The sequence below is a fragment of the Pundamilia nyererei genome, unplaced genomic scaffold (assembly GCF_000239375.1).
Source record: "Pundamilia nyererei isolate P.nyererei 1_Seehausen unplaced genomic scaffold, PunNye1.0 scaffold00073, whole genome shotgun sequence".
Classification (NCBI taxonomy): domain Eukaryota; kingdom Metazoa; phylum Chordata; class Actinopteri; order Cichliformes; family Cichlidae; genus Pundamilia; species Pundamilia nyererei.
In genome coordinates, this window is record NW_005187474.1 from 2934477 (window position 1) to 2957380 (window position 22904).

The 22904-nt window shown below is 38.2% G+C and overlaps 2 protein-coding genes across 3 annotated transcripts in view; one reads left to right on the forward strand and one right to left on the reverse strand.

The window, feature by feature from the left end:
* The window catches only part of mcph1 (microcephalin 1), a 34490-nt gene that overhangs the window by 6468 nt on the left and 5118 nt on the right, over positions 1–22904 (reverse strand). For both annotated transcript variants that reach the window (XM_005737170.1, XM_005737171.1), the window contains exons 8-13: positions 22736–22816; positions 20640–21737; positions 18335–18450; positions 15245–15282; positions 14967–15129; positions 14815–14892 (exon numbers count right to left, since the gene is read on the reverse strand). In XM_005737170.1, coding sequence (XP_005737227.1) covers positions 14815–14892; positions 14967–15129; positions 15245–15282; positions 18335–18450; positions 20640–21737; positions 22736–22816 — 1574 coding nt within the window. The remainder of the gene's footprint in view (positions 1–14814; positions 14893–14966; positions 15130–15244; positions 15283–18334; positions 18451–20639; positions 21738–22735; positions 22817–22904) is intronic.
* Positions 1266–12904, forward strand: angpt2a (angiopoietin 2a). Its single transcript, XM_005737168.1, has 9 exons — positions 1266–1768; positions 5270–5425; positions 6314–6435; positions 6543–6781; positions 7181–7308; positions 8374–8475; positions 9100–9266; positions 10399–10529; positions 12338–12904. The coding sequence occupies exons 1-9, from the start codon at positions 1502–1504 to the stop codon at positions 12508–12510; spliced, it is 1485 nt and encodes a 494-aa protein (XP_005737225.1). The 5' UTR covers positions 1266–1501; the 3' UTR covers positions 12511–12904.

The window sequence follows — 22904 nt, forward strand, 5'->3', positions numbered from 1 at the left end:
AGAGCCCTACAACAACTTTGTCATGTCAAGATAGTGCTCCAATTGGACAAAAAGACCCCACAGTATGCACTCTGTGTGTTGCAGAATAGTTATTATAAAAATAAATGGATGCACGTGCTTGTATCATTACATGCTGCTGGAAGCCAGTTCCCTAATTTTCTATCAAACGTAACCATTAGTTTTCACAATAAGGTTTTGCTCTCTGCTGCAAAACATTATTTAAGCCACAGAAAAACAAATCGCTAATGCATGCATTTTAGGCGTGTTGTTCACCACAGTTTCTGGAAATATTCCATTACTCCTAATTACTATCAGAACATCCTGGAAAATCACAACACCTTTTAGAAGGCTTCAAGCACATTCAGTCTGTAAAATAAATAAATGAGAATAAATAAATAAATTTTAAAAAATTGCACTTTGCTGTGTGTAAGAGTGTGGGACCATGTTTTGTTGGGCTATTTTGGGCTTGTGTAAACAACAATGGGCTAGGCTACAGAAAACACCCACAACTTGCTGAGATTAAAACTCCCAACCTAACAGAAAAACCTGCTTTGTAAAAATGGATTCTTTTTTGTAAGAAGGAAAAAACAATGAGCTTTCCTGTGACTTTTTTGGTCTTCAAGGGTAAAAGCATCTAATGCTTCATTATACTTGTGAATCATGGTTCTGCTAATGTCATTTAAACTCTGAAGTAGATGCAAATGAAAAAAAACCATCTTGTTTTTCTAATTGGAGGTCATAAAACGGCCACTCTGAACCACTGGGAAATAATAAATGACATGAAATGAAAATCTATTTAGAGTTTTAAGAAATTTTGAGCTCATCAAATAAACCAATTTTATTAAAAAAAAGAGGACAGTGTATTTAATGTAGGTGCTGCTTATATGTACAAAACAGGAAATGGTTAATAATAAAGTTGAAATGGACACTTCTTCCTTTGAATCTCCTATTCAGGGCGCTTGCTGTAAACCGGGAAACATTTTTCAATGAATGGGATGGACGCTGCTACTATCAAAGAGTGTGCTGAAGGTGGACAGCTGCATCCTGAGTAGTTGTTCAACTAAAGCAAAAAAAACATGTGGGTATTGTGGAGGATATAGTAGAAGATGTGTCGTTTGTGCATCTGCTCCTGTGTGTTGCTCAGCGAGCGTGTACTGAAAGGAATCTCCACTTCAGTGCTCTTCACACTGACTGGCCACAGGCAAGGGGGTGTGGTTTAAACTCACAGTTTAAAGCACTATAGCAAGTGGTCAGGGGTCTAATGAAAGGCGAGCACATGCAGTCTGGCACCATCAACCTTAGGACACACTACCTCTCATTCCTGATGGCTTTTTCTCCTCCTACCACTGAGAGGTAATAAAAGGAACCTGCAGAAACTCAAGAGAGCTGTTTACACTTGGATGCTGCTGGAAGAAGATATCTAATCAGATAGAGATAAGATTAAAGAAACCTTGAAAATCCAAGGGGGTTTATTTGTAAGTTTAACATAACTCGATCTACAATGAAGATGCTGAATGTGGACCTACTAGTTTTAAGCTTGTGCCTTGGTCTGGGAACTGGATTCAGTGCTGCTGAGAAAACACAATATCAAATCCAAAATGGCCCTTGCAGCTATACGTTTCTGCTGCCTGAGCAGGATAACTGCCAAACTCAGTATAACAACTACAACTATCCTGTCCAGAAGGACGGACCTACGGACAACGAGTCAATTCAGAGGCTAGAACAACTGGAGATCAGCATGGAGAACAACACGCAGTGGCTGCTTAAGGTAAAATTGTGTCACACCCTTGACATCAGTGAAAGAAATTTAAACGCAGTGGTTAAACTGTATCGCAGTAAGTTAAGAGTAATGACAAGAAGCCTCCGTAGGTACCAAAAACTGCAATGATGTGAAAGAGGACAAAATGTGGTGAAGAGCTGAAGGAGTCACCACAGGGGTGTCAAAGTGGAGATACTTTCATGCCGATCTTTTGTCCCAACGTGGGCAAAGACTAGTAAATTATTCTCTCACCATATTGCCTCTACACTTACGTGCAAGTATCAAATATACTTTTATGGGTGGAACAGATGATTATGTGAAACTTGCACATTTCACGTGGTGAATGGCTCATTGTGTCGGACCACTAGCTCTCTGATATGAGAAAGTTTTGACCAAATTAAAACAAGAACAGTTTTTTCTCTCTCACTGTGTAGTTACATAGAAGCAGTTAAAAGAAATCACAGCACCAACAACCACATATTCAACAAAAAAGAAAGAACAAAACTTGTTTTTGTAAGACTGAAAGACTCTTCTGAAAGCTCTCCCACGTCCTTAAGTTGGATAAGTGGTTGGGAAAATGGATGGATGAATGGATGAAAGGCTCTTTGAGAATCTATTTTGATTTAATGACATTTGAAATTGACACAAAAAAATGTGCTCAGTGTCTGTGAGACACCTTTATTCAACCCGGACTGACAAAGACTTGCAGGCGCAGGTGTCCACACGAGTGGATGCACACTTTCCTTTCAGTTTACTGAGCCATTACATGTCCAAGCAAAAGAAGCGAGACGTTTCTTTTCCTGGGCCTTTACTGAGTGTGATTAATGATCAGAACGAAACAAGACGAGCCAGAAACACAAAAAGCATCTCACAGTTTGATGACACGATCCCCGTCTCGTAACATAAAACAAACCCTGATCCGTTACATGGCACTATACTCACACAAAGACTCAAGCGCTGCCTCAGAAATCACAGCCTGTTCACAATACAAACGAACATTTATCCAAAGCCACGTCTAACGTACTGATCGCCCAGACATTTCTTACAGACTAAAGAAGATTGCCAATTAAGTATGTGGCACTAAAAATGTGGTTTTACTTGGAGCAGCGCACTTCATCTGTTTCACATCAGTCTCTGCGCACAGAAGACGACTCCCCTTATCTTCATCTGTTACATGTCTGCCTCAAATTAACACTTTAGGGAGAAGAACTCACAACTCAGGTGTGAAAAAGCTGCACTATGTCATATTAAGTATTAAGGCATATACTAATATACAAAACAAACCAATGTATTTCTTAATTCTGCCATAATGAAAACTCACAGCAGTTGATGACACTGAAGTGTCATTTGGAAACTGTGCTGACTGTGACAATGACTTTGCTACCCAATAGCTGTAGGGAGACCTTTTAGTCATTTTAAGCAGAAATTTGTTGTGTGTATTAAAAGTGAGGTGAACACCGTCATCGCCAATAAAGTAAGAGAGACATATTTGTTCAACATCAGAACAGCAAAAGATACTCAGGATCATCTACTCCAGCAGGTGTAAGCGTGTTCAGGCACAGCTTTCCAGAGCGCTCAAACTCTATTTTAACTCTTCATTAAAAGCTCCACTGAGAAAAATGTATGTCATGTAACCCTAAAAAACAATAAGCAGCTAAGGTGAATTGAAATATTGCCTGCTTCATGTTTGAATGAATGCCTCACAGCCTTGCCTCACTGAGGTTATAAATCTCATCATCACCTCCATCCATCAATGGTTTGGTGGATGGATGGAAGAGATTAGACGAAAAGAAAATAATCTGAAAAAACAAGCAATTCCATCTATGCAGAGGACTTCACAGCAGTCAAATAAGCATACTGGGGGTCTTTAAATAAAGTTGCACATTAGAAAAGAAAAAGTTGCAAATCAGTAGGTTTGTTGTGCTTTATTATTAGAGTGTACTCATTTCATTAATGAAAGTACTATTCATGCCGCACCAACTGATGACAGCTGGAGAAAAAATGTCTGTCACATGACTGAGGAACACAGTCATTCCCTCACTGATGCCTCTGAGGCACACAGAGCAAACAACTGATTAGATCATTGACTATCAATGGGACATCCTGCCAACAATTCAAATGACACCCTTCCACATATCTGCGTGAATCCGAGAACATAAACAAACTAGACAGCAAGAGAGGAAGACAAACAAAATCAGCACTAATTGCAGCCTTTGGTTGTTTTAGCATAAGTATTAGTAGTCAAATAAAATGTCTGCCGTTGCATTTCTGACTGATGAATAAATAACAACAGTGATTATGCAAACTAAGAGGAGATAACATCGATATTCAACTGACGCTGGTTTCCAGTTGCACACAAGTTGCACACTGTCATGAAGGATGTAACTTCTCACTCAGCACTTCCATCCTGTTTACGAGTCGTGTGACCTGATTGCCACTCAGGAACACCATGCAGGAAATAACTTAATGATTAGTCTGCGTCTAAATCTGGCAATACAGTAAGGTAGACGAGAACAAATCCCTAAATCATTAACAAGTTTGACACGGGCAAGGTTACGTAATGTTTGACACTGAAACGAGACAGGTTTTTAGTGAAAAGGCCTCATGATGGGCAACCTTTGTAAATTTCTATCCCCGTGGTCCCATCTTAAAAATCAATCTTGGTGCATGTTTTCACTGTATTATCGTCCTATTTCCGACATTTACATTATCATCCACATTACTAATGAAATACACAGAGCACTTACATTTATTAGGGTTACAGATTATAAAAAATATGGTAAATGGCCTGTATTTGTATAGCGCTTTTCTAGTCCCTAAGGACCCCAAAGCGCTTTACACAACCTGTCATCCACCCATTCACACACACATTCACACACTGGTGATGGCAAGCTACATTGTAGCCACAGCCACCCTGGGGCGCACTGACAGAGGCGAGGCTGCCGGACACTGGCGCCACCGGGCCCTCTGACCACCACCAGTAGGCAACGGGTGAAGTGTCTTGCCCAAGGACACAACGACCGAGACTGTCCAAGCCGGGGCTCGAACCGGCAACCTTCCGATTACAAGGCGAACTCCCAACTCTTGAGCCACGAAATATATAAAATATATATCATCAGAGTCCATAGAGTTTTAGGGAAGCAGGTGTAATGGCTCACATATTCACAAAACAAGCGTCAGGTTAGCGCCCGTTAAATCCCAGAAACAGACACAAATCCCTTTGGGGGTTGCGTTAGGAAGGGAGCTGCCTGCTGTGGTGACCTCTTGTGAATAAGCGAGTACCTGAAAGTAGCTTTAGCTCATGAGAAACATTTTACTTAACTCCTGATTTCTTGCTTGTCCACAACCAATGAGAAACAGAATCTCTGTGTCCCATACTAATGTCAATATGTAGACCTCTGTATTAACCCTAATATACAGGATTATATACAACAAAATGACCAGGTGATGAAGAGAATCGGTAGCTCACAAAAACTGTCTAAACCTAATTATCATCGTTCTCTTTTGCAGCTTGAGAGCTACATACAGGACAGCATGAAGCAGGACATGATCCAAATCCAACAGACTGCTGTACACAACCACACCGCTACAATGATTGAAATCGGGACAAACCTGCTAAGTCAAACTGCTGAGCAAACAAGGAAACTGACCAACGTGGAGGCACAGGTGAAACTGCACATTTTGTTTATTCCTCAAAAGCAGAAATAACAGCCTACTCAGTGACACGCTGCAATAAATATTATCGTTTGCAAGTGTTAAAAAAAATTAAGCAGAGAGAAAAACAGGCATGATGGCGTCAGTTTATTATTGTGGCTACACGTCAATGACCTTATGTGAGCCAACTGTACAGCATTTCCTGTTATTAGCACACTTGTATTCCCAGAGAAAGGGTCTATCAGTTTGTCACAATCAGACATCCGTCTGTTCAAAGACATCAACAGCTCCATTGGAGACACACAGCTAGGATCCATGTAAACAAGCTGCTTTTTGCTGAGTTCAGTTCCTCCGAACTGGGAAATTGGTGGCAAGGTCCCCAACCCCATGTGCAGTTCAATACGTAGGTTTGTGAAAATACGTGGATTCTCAGTTTCCCCTTGTTCAGGTATGTCTGCTGTATTGGAACTTGGCTGTTCTTTCCTGTCATGTTTTTTTCCATTTTAAAATGGTTATTTGTTCACTCTGCAGGCGCAAACCCAGTTTAACTTGATCAACGTGACGAAATACAAAGATTCATGTCCAGATTGGCTCTTGACTGATATCTCTGACTCTTATTAAATTTAGGACTTATTTACATGTTTAAAGGTTTTTATTTCCAGGAGATTGGCTGTCGTATTAAACCTGAAAGCACAATAATATTTAATTTCATTATATCCAAAGTAAAAGAGTGTTTCATTTGGGTCCATCCAATTCTTAGGATATTGGCAACCAATTGACATAAAGACAGTACAAAACATTTACAGCACAATCCCAAGTCTCAAGTCTACAGAATCAATGGATGACCTATAATGAGATATGGCTAAGACACTGTGCTTCATTTCGTTCTTTTAATTTTAGGTTATTCATCATACAACTCGGATTGAGCGCCAGCTTCTTGAAAACTCTTTGTCAACCAACAAATTGGAAAAGCAACTAATTGTCCAAACAAACGACATCAACAAACTGAATGACAAGAACAGGTGAGGAAAGCAAACAAAATGGGAAAAATTTTAAATTTTCAAATTCACTAGCAGCAGCATTTAGGCAATGAAGAAGCTACCTGCTGAACCTGCATGCTTCTCCTCAGTTTTCTAGAGAAGAAAGTAAAAGAGATGGAGGAGCAGAGGCAGGTGGAGATGAAGACGCTTCAAGAAGAAAAGGAGCAGCTCCAGACTCTGATACTGAAGCAGACGGCTATCATCGGTGAGCTGGAGCAGCAACTGCTCAAAGTCTCAACCAACAACACAGCCCTGCAGTATCAGCAGCAGGAGCTACTGGACACTGTGAACAACCTCATTTCTAACATCGCTTCTGGCACCGCTCGAGGTGAGGCAGCCCCTCATCAGGCCATTGTAACCTCTTTTAAAATGAAAGATCAAGTAGGGGGTCTTTTAAGTAGCATTTATGTCAGCCTACATTTGCTAAGGGGTCCGACCGTAGACCTTACATGTAGGCTGAGACAGCTTGACGTAAAAGTAAAAGTCGAGACCAATAGCATTAAATCAGTTAAGATGAAGCTACAAGCTGTTGCTATTTCGTTTGATTTTATACTACCTAGGCCAGCTGTTTCCCATCAGCTTAAGTCTTTTAAACTTTAAGTTTTGAGACTAAAGAAACATGCAGAACTTTTATCATAATCCAAACATATTAGCTTAGCACAACCTGACAGCTAAATGCTATACAGCTGTGAGTTGTTTACAATAAAAAAGTTTATTTCTTCTACAGGTCCTAAAACTGTCATGATGCGGGACACACCTACTACATTCATGGACTGTGCTGCCGTCTACAAATCAGGAAATACCAACAGTGGTGTCTACACGCTAACATTACCCAACAGTACAATGGAGGTTAAGGTAAAGTAGGCCTGACTGACTGTTTTCAGCTGGTTTTATGCTACATTATCATGCTACAGTCATACTAGAAAAAACAGTGGTTGGTGGGTATGGGACAAACAAAATGACTGCAACCATGCCCATTAAACTTGTTCCCTTTGAAACGGTTGCTTTGAAGATGAGGGCAAAATCTGCAAACACTCGCAATCAATGTGTCTTTAAAACAACTTTGGAGCCTCAAGATTGCGGTAAAACAGAAATAAGACAAAGACGGTCTGCTATTAGTTTGTGACTGAACAGCAAGTTGATGATTATATGCAATCTGTGACAATACAGCAGTTAACAGTGAAAAATCCACAAAACTCTTAAATTTGGTGCCATCTACGTACACAGCAAAAGCATTAAAAAGCAATTCAAGTAGACTGGAAACAGAAATTAATGCAACCAGTTGAGTCCCCTGTTGCAGATTAATTGTGCTCATTGATGCAGACTGATTGAAATATGTTGGCAATCCATACACATTTATAAATTAAGCAGCAATTATTTGCAAACCTTCGCTAATCTGTTGGAGAGTGAAGTTAGTCCCAATTGGACCATGACTGTTTGGACACAAGTTGCCTTACTAGTGACAAGGATGTTGCCATCCTATTTTTACTCTCGTGTGACTGAGCCGTAAATGGGTAAGGCACACTTTTTTAGATCATTAAAAATCACTCACTCGTACGTCACACATGTATCAGTGCCAGCACATACTGAAAATCTTCAAAATGTACATAAACATTCACACAGGCATGATCTGACCTATCAGTTAATAAAACAGAGCATGCTGCTTTAGGAGAAATTCAGTTTTGTCTTTTAAAAAGGGCAGCGAGGTTAGCTTAAAATGTTCATTGACTTTTATCAGCAATGCGCATGCTTGAGCTACAACTGTGATCTCCTTAGATACTTTTTAAAACTTCTGACTGCACTTCTGAAACCTAGAACACATTTATTTTATCTAGGTCAAAATATAAATAAGTATGCACTGTTTACAGAGGATTATATTTGAATAAATATTCACTCCTCTTTTTTTCATTGTGTCTGTAGGCTTTCTGTGACATGGAGACAGAAGGAGGTGGCTGGACTGTTATACAAAAACGCTTTGACGGCCGTGTTGACTTTCACCGTACGTGGCAAGAGTACAAAAAGGTAAAAGCTTCGAGGAAGAAATTCTTCCCTTAAAAATAATATTACCCAGGTTACGGCCTCCATTCCAAATCAAACAGCCCAACAGTGGTCAGATTTGGTTTGGGCCATTGACTATATTTTAAGGAGCTGGAGATTGTCTCCTCTGAGGTAATTCAAAGAAGGAACAAACCGTAACCACTAACACAGAGAAGCAATGCCCATCTTCTGTTCAGGAAAATAATAGTAGCATTTACCCCCTCACATTTTAGAAAGAGGCTATACATATTTTTCGCTCTTTGTCATTAAGTATCATATTCAATTCCACTGTTATTACAGCCAATGCCCCTGAAATTGTACAACGACAAGTAGGATACAACTGGGCTGACACTATGAATGCAAGCGTAGTTAAAACTGACATGGGTTTTTCATTAACTTCTTATTGTAAAAGTGAATATTTGTGATTTTTTCTTAAATTGGATTTTGTAAACAGATTAAAAATTTTATATTCAGAGGAAAAATTACTTTTAATGTTATAGTCAAAAATGTAGCACATTCTGATCTCCCATTGGTGTCCTTGTTAAACTGAAAAGCAATGACTGCAGGACTTTCACACAGTTTTATAACTTTTCTTTTGTGTACTTTCAGGGATTCGGAGAACCTTCTGGAGAATTCTGGTTAGGAAATGAATTTGTCTCCAGACTGTCAAATCAACAGTCCTACAAATTAAGGATCCAGCTGAGTGACTGGGAAGGAAACTCTGGATTCTCACAATACGACCAATTTTCTCTTGACAATGAAGCACAAAATTACAAGTATGTTGAAATAAATCTATCAGGCCCCAAGTGGCAAGTAATTAATATTTTGTTCAATTTCCTGCTTTGAGCAGAAAAATGTTTCTGCTCGTGCAGCTCAAGTTATTAAGGACAAAAAAGCCCATCAGCAAGTTATCAGCAAGTTATACACTGTTACGAAAGCACTTTTGAAGACTGCTATCCTTAACACATACAAAAAACTGCTGCCAATTTTGAGCCAAGATAACATGACATAATTAAAGCATAGCCTGGAAACTCAATGAAATTAAATATGTAAATATAGAGAAGCTAGTAGCCTCAAAACAAGCTATATTCTCAACATAATGCAGCAGAGTGCAATCTCCAACACGTGAACATCGAGTTGAATCTGCATTAGAAAAGTATGGGTGTAATATTTTAAAATGTTTTCAGCTACTCTGGATGCAAACTTTTAGATCATCACAAGTATGCGTCCTTTACCTTACTGACAAACACAAGACTACTGAGTTGATTGACCTCATCACTCATCACTATCATTTATACAATTTTAACTGCTGAACAACAACTACTATTTGGACCCACTCTAGAAATGTCCCTGGATAGTGTTTCATGCTGTATAACACTATATACTTCCTGATCCTGATGTACTGGCATCAGCCCAAAGAAAACGTACTAAAGCTCTTCAGTACATGAAAAATAGGAAATACATTAAAAGCCTCAGTTTTTCAGACATTCTTTCCTGACAATAAGACAACCTCCAAACATGTTTTTGCTTTCCAATCAAAGCTGACTTCTATACCTGAAGCTTAATTTGACAATCAGAGCTTGAAATGCCCCATTTCAACACAGCTTTATTGAGGTCTCCACTCTACTCTAATTTGGTGTTGAGATCTTTTTTGCTCAGCGATGCCGGATAACTAAAAAGAAAACAGGCAAATAGCATTACAAAAAAACTTCACTGTCATAAAATAAAAGTAGTTTTTTAAAAAAAATATTTGCTAGACACAAGTATCAACAAAATTAAATAGCGCTGGCTTCTGTTCTTCTGCTGTTAGGCCGAAGAAGTACATAAGTGAGGTTGAGCAATGCCTTTTGAGGAACAGAAATTACAGACTTCCTCTTCTTCCTTCATTTTCCCTTTTCCATTTTACAGGATACACCTTAAAGGCTACAGCGGAACGGCAGGCAAAATAAGCAGCATTGGGCAGCCAGGAAGTGAATTCAGTACAAAGGATGCAGACCATGACAAATGTGTTTGCAAATGTTCACAACTGACAACAGGAGGTAGGAGCACACTACTGTAAATATCATGCCTTAGCTTGGAAAATTAAAAAATAAAAATGTGTCAATCAGTAATGGACATTTTCTGGAACAAATTCCCATCCATACAAAATCTTGGCACTTGCCCCAAAAATCTTTAAGGCCAATTTAAGGGCAGCCATCCTTTTGTAGTCGTGTCAAAGAGCACAATTAGCTCAGACTTAATCACTGATCAACTCATCGGGGAATTCAGTCTCTACAATGGCTCACATTAATAGCCTGGGAACAGAGCTTTTCCCTCTCTCTACTGATGGCTTAAAGGTCCTCGTCCATTCCCCGTAAAGTAACTCAGCTGCCAGAAGTTTGCCTCCTTCAGTACTGGGGTTTGCCAAGTGAACATGAAAACACACAAACCCTTACCCTATCCTTTTTTTCCCATGAGGGGTCTCTCACAGGGGACTCCTTTGAGCACATTATACACAATTGTAACAGAGGGGCACTGGTCCAGCAAAAAGAGAAAAGTGGGATCTGTCATTACAAGCATGAAATTGAAATAAACAAAAATGCTAATGAATGCAATAAATCTGGATCTAAACGGGGCTAAATGCACTTCTCACTATAATGCCTTTCAAAACAACACACAAAAATAACAAGTTTTTTAACCCTTTATCAGCCAAGTATTCTACAGCCTGTCAGGTCTTATTTTGTAATTTTGGCTGTATTTTGTAAATTACAAAATACTTCTTATCTTTCAGGAACCATATAAATTTTCTCTCTAGTGCAGAAATAGTGGAGGAGTTTTGCTAATGTGAAGCACACATGGTAAAACCTAGGTGGAGCTTATTTTTCTGCCGGTGCTCAGACAGCAGTACCTTGTGAATGCTTTGTGCTACCTTGATACACCAAATATCCCAAAAGCACGTCTTCACTTCATTCTGAAACCATGTGAATTTTGACTCTATCACAAATGATAATGGACGTATGGTTACTTAAATAGCATAAAATGGATCGTCTGTCAGGCCGAGGGTTAAAAAAACCCCCATTAATAATCTGTCTGAAAGTTCTTCTGTATGTGTGCTGCTGAGTATGAGAGTAAGTGCTGTGTGTAGTTCAAGGATTTTCAGATGAGTGGGTGAGGAGCGCCATAAACACAAAAAACCTTAACTTTAAAATGGGTTTAAAATTTAAAAATGAGGCCCGGCCAAAATGTTCTAACTTCTACAAAAAGTAATCACTCTAAAAACCCGAAGTGGTTTCCATAAAGACATTGGGTCCGCTTTCTTTACTTAATTCTGGGGGTTTTGTTTTGTTTTTTGTTTCTCTCTGGTTTCCCAAATGGATGAGCAGTTCTTGAGAAACCTGGCATCTACCTTTTCCGGACAGTCACTTTTTAAACACGCAGTCAGACACACATTTGATTTGACTGACCGTATCCTTATATAGCTGCCCTCTTCTTAAAACAGTAACTTTATGACTGCCTGCATGCCACAGGTTTAGAGGAAATCTATGAACTTTAGCTAGAAAAATAACCTGCTTACACTTTTCCCCAAATGGGCACTACGCTAGTTTCACAAGGCCATTTGCTCCTCCGGACTGGCTTCTGAGAAATCTGACAAATTTCCTCAAGCAATACTACTTTACAGGGTACATTAATGACCCCCCACCCCCAATGTAGGCAGCTCGAGCCTACATTAGACATAACTGTCCTTACAATCTGTTGTTTTGTATAATGGATCTAAACAAGCAGATTAGTTGTAATGTGTCTAAACACAAACTTACCACCTCTAAAAAAAGTACACAACAGTTAAATTAATAATGTTTTTCTATTGTAGGCTGGTGGTTTGATGCCTGTGGTCCGTCCAACTTGAATGGGATGTATTACCAAAAGGGCCAAAACGCCAATCGCTTCAATGGAATCAAATGGTACTACTGGAAAGGCTCAGGCTACTCACTGAAGACCACTACAATGATGATCCGGCCAGCAGACTTCTCGGGTTCCCTTTGAACAGTCAGATTAAAGAAAATGGGAACAACAAGACCAAAAATAAAAATTCTCAAGGGATCCAAAACACTTTGTGCGTGTATTTTTATACACCTTTGTGCATCTTTCTGTGGTAGATTTTGAAATATGGAGAGTCACAGCAATACACATAGCTGTAGTATTTACAGTTATTTGAATAGTAATTAAAATGAGTTATATTAAAATATATTAAAATATCGGTCAGGCTCTATTCAGCTAGCTTATCAGATTCATTTAATTTCTTTGAATCACTTTAACAGTTGAACTATTTTTTAAAAACAGCTGCCAATGTCATTGTATAATAGAGACGATGGTACAAAATGCTGATAAACATCTGGTGAAAGTTATTTTTTTGCATTGTCAACATTTTTCAAAATGTAAATGTTAATGTAAAAATACCACAAATTGTTTCTCTTATGATAACAATGTTTTGCTATAGAGATTATATGTACATTTGTTGTTTAATTTATAAGTAGATTTTAAGGTTGGTTTTAAACTTTATCATATAAGAAAGGAGATTTCTTATAGCTAGTTATTAATTTTATTGCACATGAAGGGAAATTAATAATTTTAATATAATTCTACAGTACTGGGAATGTTTTTTAATCTGCATTTTTATGTAATGGTTCTTTTGAAGCTACAAACTACAACAAAGAAAAATTGGACACCAGTTAACACTGGCTTTAGGAGACTAGGACATGTAATGCTTGAGTAGCTGTTATAAACCTGATATTGAATGTTAAAAATCAACCACAAGGCAGAGAGGTTGATTCTGCATTGTAGTGGGTGACATAATAGTTAAGCATAAGTCATGTGACAAAGAATAAACAGCCTTGTGGATGCTGACCTGCCATACAGCTAAAGTGTTGTTTAAGATCTTTCAAATCTTTCTGTCATTTTATCTTTTCCACAATACACAATAAATTCTACATGCTACAAACTTGTGATTTTATTGTTGCCATTATTAGATTCAGCTGCACATTTCGGATTTAAAGCCTCAAAGGACCAATGCATGTTTAGCTACTGATGGTAATCTAGAATGAGAACAGCCATTGAAAGATGTAGAGCAACAAACTTGACTGCAAGACGACAGTTGAGTAATGTAATAAGTAATGTATAAAAACATCAGGGAAATGACGCAATCGAGAACAGAGTAGATTTTCCAGTGTTTGCCGTTGTAAAATTTCATACAAAAATAAACCAAAAAACGATTTAAATCCATTTTTGGATGTTTGTCTAGAATTTTTCAAACTGTAAGAAATATAAAAAAGTGACTTAAGCCTAGTTTTCACGTGCTGCATTATGGATAGATAAACTGATTCAGTTTGTAACGATATTTCAAGAGATATTAGACTGATGCAGACCTCCTCTTATTCTAGTAAAGAGTAGTCTTGATCATTTGCTTTACACCACTTTATTGCTGGCCTAATGCAGAGACTGTAGAGGGATAGTTAAGAGTAGATCCATCACGGCTACAAAGATTTGAATTGGTATAAAAATGGCACCTGGCTACATGCTTTTGGAATAAAATAAATCAAAAATAACAAAAGAGAACCAAATTTTTATCACAAATTATCTGACAGAATAAAAAAAACAAAAGACAATACTATTAAAATCTGTTTCTATGATTAACTGGCCACAGCTGAAGGAACACCACACCACACAATAGAGGCCACAAGAATTGAATGAAAAAGGGAAGCATGTGGTGTGCCAAATGATAAAAGGCCATGGGGATATAAAATATTTGATCTGTCACAACAAAAGCCATCAGGCAATTTTAAGAGGAAACATGCTGACATTCGTCTACATTAAGACCCCAAGTCTTTCCTTGCAGGGCAGGACAGGACAGTGATTCATGAATGGCAAGTGCAGGAAGAGGCAACATCCACAATTCACACAGGATGCTTTAGGAAAAACAAGCCTACTGTAAATGGATGACTGGCAGTAATGAGACTTAAAGCATGAGTGGAATGCTTTCTAGATTATGTTTAAGGTGTCACTAAAATCTCTAAAATATATGTCCTGGAAAAATAAAAAAATATCTTTTATTGCATTTGGAGAGTAATAAATTGGAGAAGAGATTATTTAATACTGTTGAGTCATATCTGAAAAAAGCTTTAATCTCAAGAGGATTTTGAACTAGTTAAACCAATAACGATGCGAAGATAAGACGATACAGCTTTTTTTACCCTACTGGAAAAAATAAAAAGCTTTCCTGTAAACTCAATGCTGGTAGTAAATCTGTCAAAGACCCTTTTACTAGTACTGTTTGAGTAGTTCTGAACTTACCTGTGCTGCAGGAAATTGATCTGAAAGTTCATACGGCTCCTCTGGAATCCACTGCCTTTGCTCCAAAGACCAGAGTATCTACTCAAAAGATTAGAGATAAGACAGAATCACCCTGCATCTTAACTTTGAAATAATTTCAAATGTCCACGTACCCATTCAAATGAGAGGATCCAGCAGCCACGAGCTATACCCAGCAAAATATTGAGAGTCCGCCTGTGTTCCCCAGACACCACATGAGTTGTGCTTTCACAAACACGGTCAACAATTAAAAAACCACCGAGTGCTTTCACCACTTGAACCACTGTGTTCTGCTTCCTACAAGAGACGAATAATAAGAATTAGATGCCTTCTTTTACCAACTTGTTAATTAACACAATAAAATTAAAGAATATGAAGCTGGTGGTATTCAAAGAAGCACATGCCTACTTACTCAGTAGGCATGCTTGTCATGACGAGTGTTCTCAGTGCCTGCAAGAAACATGAACCCACAAAGCTTACAAGAATGAACAAATCTGTGTTCACATAAATGACAACCACACACTGCCAGCAAATGTTTGAAATGTCTGTGTTCATTGGTTTCACACCTCTTGTATTTTTCTTGGCTACTTATAATCCTTAGTGTTACAGGAACAGCCATCACATTTTTGGCAATCAAGCATAAGTGGAGTAGATACAGCATTTTGATTAAAAATGAATATTTGGATTCATTTGTTTCTTGGCTTGTGTTTAATAGGGACACAAATCAGAGAGAAAGAGAGAAATCTGTGAACAACAATCTTCACTTTAAAGTAGCCAAGCAGCAGCTACACAAAGAGACCAGGAAACTGAAACTGCGTATTATATCTCTTTTGTGTGTAAATATTGTAATTAGATTTTTGTTGAATGATGCAGCACTGAACAAGTAAAAGAGTTTTTCTTTCAGTGGCAATGCACTTTTTTTTACAAACCAGCTGAATGTTTTGTAGCATTGATGCAAAAACATCAAGGCCATGGAAAGATGAAAAACACTTTCAGAGACGCTGACTACTGTAACAACAGTAAATGTACAGCCTGGTGGATGTGGTCTATTTAACCACATGCCTGGCACTAATACAGAAAAATATCAGCAGCACAAACACCTAACCACAAACAGGACCACCAGACCTTTCCTGCCACACACTGATGTCAGCCCCCACCAAGCTGGAAGTCAGGGGTTAAGGTCTGCTGAGAACAGTAGAGCCAAAACAGTCCACAAGCTGACCCCATGATGGTCAAAAAACACATTATCACCAAGAAGGCCCCTTGGGAAGGCAGTCAGTAGTTGTGTCACTATTTTGATATTGCAATTTATTTTATAGACATTAAATGACTGGGGGGAAAAAGTTGATGAAACAAGCTCATTTTAAATTCTTTCAAGCCAAGTCAAACAACTGAAAGTATGTGCAGATACTCTGAAAGTAGCCTTAAAGAAACTCTATCTTATGCAGTGGTCATGTTCTGGCACAAGAAAAGGGCAATGAGAATGAATTAGCCTCTGACAAAGAGCTGGTGTGAACCAGCAAAGCGGCAGAGCACAAACACTTGCAGCACAAATGAAGGAAATTCTTCTCAGTATGACTAGATCTCCTTGATGGCAACTATTCAGCACAAAGTTAAAATGAAGCAGTTCAGACAATCACGGAGAGATCAACTGGATCCACTGAGAGCCAACAACAATAAAACAGCCAGGTTATTACTTGCTGCAACAGAATAATTTACATGAACATTAGTGAGGTTTACATAATATTTCTTGAGCATGTTAGAGAGTTGTTTAACCTATAATAAACTAGGAAAACGATAGGGATGATATACCAGCAACTTTGATAGGTACATCTGTTTAAACTGAGCAACAGAGTGGGGAAGAAAGATGATGAAGTGGCACTATTGTTGGTCCCAGAAGAGGGTTTACAGAGAAGGGTCGCAGAATGTGGAAATTCTCTGAGTAGGGATGTGAATTGATAAGAAGTCAGTGATTCCGTGTAATGTGCCATGTTACAAAGCTAAAACTGGTTTCCTGAACAAAATGAGTTCACTGTGCTCAAATGGCCAACACTTTCACCTGATCTCAACCCAATAGAGGACCTTTGGGATGTAGCGAAACGCAAGATTCACAACATGAATGTGCAGCTGATAAATGTGGTCAATTATGTGATGCTATCATGTCAACATGGACCAAAATCTCTGAGCAATGTTTCTAGCATCTTGCTGTTTTTCTGTGCAGTGAAGAAATAAAGCAAAAACCAAAAGCAGATCCAACCCAGTATTAGCAAGGTGTACCTAACAAAGAGACCAGTAAGTGTACATCCACAGCTTTAGTGCCTTAGACATAAAATCACAAAGTAAACTGACAATGCCAAAATATGATCTTTTAAAGAACTGCATCTTTGTGAGATATCTGAGAACACGCAAAGGTAGGAAGTGTAAGACAAAAGAAGAGCAAAGGTCCCATTAATATCTGAGTTGTATTTAATAAGTATAAGCTGATGACTTGTCCAGAACTTTAAAATTATGTTACAAATTTACAGTTTTAACCTAAAGCTGTGTAATATGAGTTTTAACTTTTATATAAGCACTTTTAAAGATAACACAAGAAATTATCTCTGATGACTGTATTTCCCAGGACTATAGGGAGATTAATCCATCATCACAATCTTTACAAAACCAAAACAACAATTACAACCTCTTTGTAATCAAGCTATAATAAAGTTAACTAATAAAAGATCCTCCGGGGATATGACATCATTTTCATCTACAGCTTGTTGAGGTTACGAGTGTAACGAAAACACAACCCAGGTGCATTTCACAAGCAAGGAAGTTGTATGGTACCATCACAGAGGCAAAACACAGGAAACCCTAAGGAGCCGACAGTACCGTCAGTAGCGTCAAACGCCTACAGCCATGGAAGTGTATGACCTTACGGAGAAAATACTTATTAGGAAGTTACACACACAAGCGATGTTTGGTTTACTTCCTAAACTTCCTATATTACAGACAAACATGGGGAAAATAATCTTTTTGTTCTCTTACACCATGTTCCCTTTTATCTATCTATGTGACGAAGGAAGATAAACAATGGGCTGTACAAAGCCCACACTGGCTGTAAGCTGGAAGTAACCACAGCCACTAAACTAAAGAAAGAAAAGTAATATCAATGTGTGTCTGAAAGGGTTAATATAGGCAATTTAGCTGGCAACAAAGCACAACAAAGAAAGCGACTATATAAATAAGAAAATAAGAGATTTATAATTAAAACTGCAAACTCCCATACACGAGCAATATCTTTAATGACTCAGTAAACCTCCCACTGGTGGCATTATACTTGTAACATCCTGTTTTTTGCAATTGCTTTCCAATTTTCCCACAACACAGTAGGAAATGTACCGTAAACACGCATTGTTCAGTGCAAAAATAATGTCTTTCAATTAAGGCATGGAGACTAAACTGTCAAACTGAAGAGTTGAATTCAATTACACATTTAGAACCAGATGTGATGTCTTCTTACCTTTGTTTTGTTAACCATTTTCTGTAGAGTCAAGCTGACTTGCTTATTGTAATTTCCTTCAGCTTCAGTTAGGCTCTCTGCAAAACCAGCTGCAACTGTACATTCATTTCCTCTACCTACATTGGAAAACAAGACAATTTAAAACTGTGTGTGTGTGGTGGTGGGGTGGTTTTACACGAGCTATCACACAACAGGTGCTGTTTTGTATGTGTGTGCATTCATGTCTGCGCATTTGTGCACAGAAACATTAAATGAAAGCTGCAACTTTACACTACTTACTACCACATGACACTGTGCATTTTGATTTCTCTATAATTTTAACTGATCAGGCTGCCCAGGATTACAACGTGCTTACTTCATTTAGTTCCTGGACAGTAAATAAAGCACTTAAATTTAAATGATCTGTTGATCCATACTTAGTTTCTCCAGGTTTATACTTATCCTGTTGAGGATCTTAGGAGTCAGACCTCAGCATTCATTGGGAAATATGGAAACGGAGCCAATAATCTAACTTGCAACTCACAAAATGAAACCAGAGAAAACCCACAGTGACATAGGAAGATCACTTTTATGTGCAACTTAAATCTAATTTAACTATGTGCTATATATAAATAAGATATTAGGCCTTTAAAAGTTAAACACACCTACAGATTATTATGAGAGAGCTTTCATAAAGGCCTCATTTGTTTATTAATGTTTATTAATGTCTTGTAAGAACCATGCATTACAAAAATGTTTAGACTGGCTGAAATAATTATACTGCAAGCCATGTGAAGCCACACACAAACCCAGGGATTACAGACAACAGTATAAACATCTGTGAAGATTCCCGCCATGTTATCAATATGATTTGTTCAGTTCATAATGAAGTGATTAGAGCAGACCAGGCCTTAGTCCTGGGTTCATTTTTAACCCAAACCCCCGAAAAGCTGAGACACTGTAAAATGTAAATAAAAACACAATGTCATGATCTACAAGTCTCATAAAGCCACATTTTATTCACAGTAGAACAGAGAAATCATCTCAAATCTTTAAATTGAGAAATTTTACCATTACATTTTTGTTTTTCTTTTAAAGTTCATTTTGAATTGTATAGCAGCAACATGTCTCATAAAAGCTAGGTCCATGTATTCCACTGTGTTGCATCCTCTCTTGGTTTAATATGAGTCTATAAACATCTGGGAACTGAGGAGACCAGCTGCTGGACTTTTGAGAGATGAATGTTGTCCCATACTTGTCTGACATAGAATTCTAGCTCCTTAACAGTCCTTGATCTTCTTTCCAGATTTTGTATTTCACAAGTCAGTTCAGCATCCAAGCCACTGTGTTGTAATAGATTGAGTATGCAGTTTGGCATCATCTTGCTGAAATATAAAAAGCTTTCCCTCACAAACATGTTTGTTGTGTGGGAACAGATTTTCCTCTGAAACTTATCTATATCCACACACCTTTCCAGATGTGCAAACTGCCAATTCCATAAGCATTAATGCACCCTTAGACTATCAGAGATGCAGTCTTTTAAAGTGAGTGCTGACAAGCCAGATTGCCCCGTTCCTCTTTAGGCCAGAGGATGTGACATCCATGTTTTCCAAAGAAATTTCAAATGTTTATTCATCAGACCACAGAATAATTTTCCACTTTAAATGAGTCCTGAATCATGTTCAGATAAGACCTTTTTGCAGCACTGAGCTTTAATCTGCATTTGTGGATGGCATGGCAACCTGTGTTCAAAGACAATGATTTCTAGAAGTGTTCCTGAGCCCATGCAGTCATTTCCTTGTTAGAACCATGCCAGTTTTAATGCAGGGCTGCCTGAGGGCCTAAAAATCACAGGCATGCAGTATCGATTTTTAGCCCTAATTTCTCCAGTAACTGGAGAAAAAGATATTCATAGTATAGCATAGTCTCCAAAACTTCAATATTCTGAAATTGGTCCACAAGTTTTAGTTGTTTTTTTTATGCAGATTGGTGACTCTCTGCCTAAGATGTTTTGTATAAAAGTTAGAGACTTGTTGCCAACAAACCTTATCAGTTTAGTAGTATTTCTCTAGCAGTTTCTTTTCAAACCTCTTGTCCATTCGATGCTATTTGAAACGTGTTGCTGCATTCAAAATCCAAATGAGCTCATATCTTTCATGAAATGCAAAATGTCTATGTTTATGTCTAAGATTATTTTATGAGACTGGCAAATCATTTTTTCGTTTTTATTTAATTCTTACATAGCATCTGAACTTTTTTTTTTTTTTTTTAAAGAACTGGGGTTGTATTATTACACTTTCTAAATTCTGGCAGCCATACTACTCACTTTCCACAATCTGAGAAGGAACATTGAAATCAGAGTTTTTCTGCAGCTCTGGCACAGCTTTAAACTCGGGCAACATCGTTTGTTGGCCTGAAGTTGATGCACTTCTTCTTTCTGTTGTTTCACTTGTAGCTTTATCGATGGTTGTAAATGTTGTGGTACTTTGTCTTCGCTTTTTCCCCGTTGGCTTTTTATTAACGCTTGGACTATCCAACATAGGCAAAGATTCTTCCCCTTGATGAGTTTGGGTCTCAATGCTAGTTTCAGACTGCTGATCAAAATGTTTACCAGTGTCACTTTCTTCCAGTTTCCTCTTTTTTTGACCCTTCGGTCCAAAGATTTCACTTCTTTGTTTTCTATTCGTTGGGAGAGTATCCAAGTTAAAAGGTATTTTAATATCGCTTGCCACCGGTAGATTAAGTGACCGATGTCTTTGTTTTCTCTGGCTATGTTTAGCTGAAGAGAAATAGTCCTCAAACATGTCATCACCTCTGTCAGCTGTGCCGGGGGTGCCACATTTGTGTTCACTGGATGAAGTGAAAGATCGTACCAATGCTGAAAATGACTGTTGAGCCCGTTTGGGGTTTTTCTGTCCTGAAGCAGCACCACCTTGTACAGGTGATGAGAGGCAGCTAGAGGATTCCAGAGTGTCAGGAAAAATATGGGATTTGGTCTCTGCTATAACGTTTACTTTTGTGTTTTTTTGTTTTCTTTTCTCAGATTTATTAGGTGTTAATTTAGGTGACTTTATCTGTGATTGGGTTCCTTCTTTCTGATCGTTCTTACTGTTGTCAGACTTCCTGTCCTGACAAGGACTTTGTAAAAAATCTATTGATTTGTCTTTATCCATTTCCTTTTTTCTAACCAAGGTCCTCCGTGACTTTTTTTGTTTATTTCCTTCTTCATGCTCAGGGTCAGGGCAGGCAGGCACACTTATGACCTGTTCAGCCACATGATGGTTGGGTGAGAGGCAGTCTTTCCTGTGGGACAGCTCAAGATGTTCATGGTCTCTGACATCTGTGTGTGTTCTCCCCTCTTCCTTATCAGGTGAGTAACCAAGTTCAGGAACAGAAGCACTGGAATCATCGTCTGACTGGTCATCTATGTAGGAGAAAGAATAACAGTACACTTTACACAGAAACAAAAATGTTAAGGTGTAATAGTAATAGTAATAATAATAATAATAATAATAATAAATCAATTGTTTCATACTTATTTTAACCACCTTCTGTCCATTGTTTTGCTCTGCAGTGTGGCTGATTACTAATAATTCTCGCCCTTATACAAATATGTAAATACAAAATATACGGGCAGCTGTTTGCCTTTCACACATCCAGATTGAACACTACACCCCCACAGTAATTGCCCGGAGTGGTAAAACTAAATAACAGGTGGTGAAGAGAACTGTATATATATAACAAAATAAAAACACCAGGATATCTTCTTAGGAGAGGACACTACAAAGCAACACTGTACTGCAGTCACCATAAATCTATCCAAAGGCTCTTGATTACCCTCTTGATTACAGTGTCTTTTTCTTTGTGTGTGTTCTGTTCTTGGCAATCCAAGACAGTCAATAAAGATGTCCCTAAGGGAACAGTGAAATTTAATTCTATTCGCTGTACACAGAAACTCAACACTGTATTGGTGAATTTAATGTATGATGTACCATTTTGTTTGCCAACTGCAGCACTATACAACAGGTTCTCTCTTACAGGTTGTTTCTGAAATCCCTTCAGACATTTCCTGTTTAATTTTAAATGAATACATTTCACTAGAACATGTACTATTGAGGTTTCCAATCCTACTGATGCACTAAATGGGCATCTAATGGATACAGTCTGGCATTATAAATAGGAATCTGGCTTGAGAGCTCTTACTGTTACGAGGGAAACAATGCTGGTCTTGTATTTGAGAAAACAAAAAGAAAAACTGGCTGAAAAAGAAAAAAGAAAATAAACCATCCTGTCTAAATTCGATTACAGACCCCTTTCCATTCTTAGCAATATACAAGCTTACTTTCTGTGTTAGGAAAGATAAATATCACACGACCATTGCCTGTAGATCGATATATCAATAACAGCACCCAGTTTTCTTACATATTAATTTGAGGACACTCGGTGAGCTCCCAAGAGAAGGCTTCAATCTGGTGGGTGAGGGAGATTCAGCCATTTGTGAAGCTGAAAGGCAGTGACATTTTCATGAGTTGGCTTCCTTTCAAAGATCCTGAAGTGTTTTAAGTCTGTCAGTCCATCAGGCTGTTCACCT

What these genes read in the sequence shown, in the direction of transcription:
- angpt2a (XM_005737168.1), top strand. Translation starts at nt 1,502, where the DNA reads ATGAAGATGCTGAATGTGGACCTACTAGTTTTAAGCTTGTGCCTTGGT. An exon ending in AAACTGAATGACAAGAACAG is followed by an intron (nt 6,436 to 6,542) that starts GTGAGGAAAGCA and finishes GCTTCTCCTCAG; the next exon opens with TTTTCTAGAGAAGAAAGTAA. An exon ending in ACAGTACAATGGAGGTTAAG is followed by an intron (nt 7,309 to 8,373) that starts GTAAAGTAGGCC and finishes TTGTGTCTGTAG; the next exon opens with GCTTTCTGTGACATGGAGAC.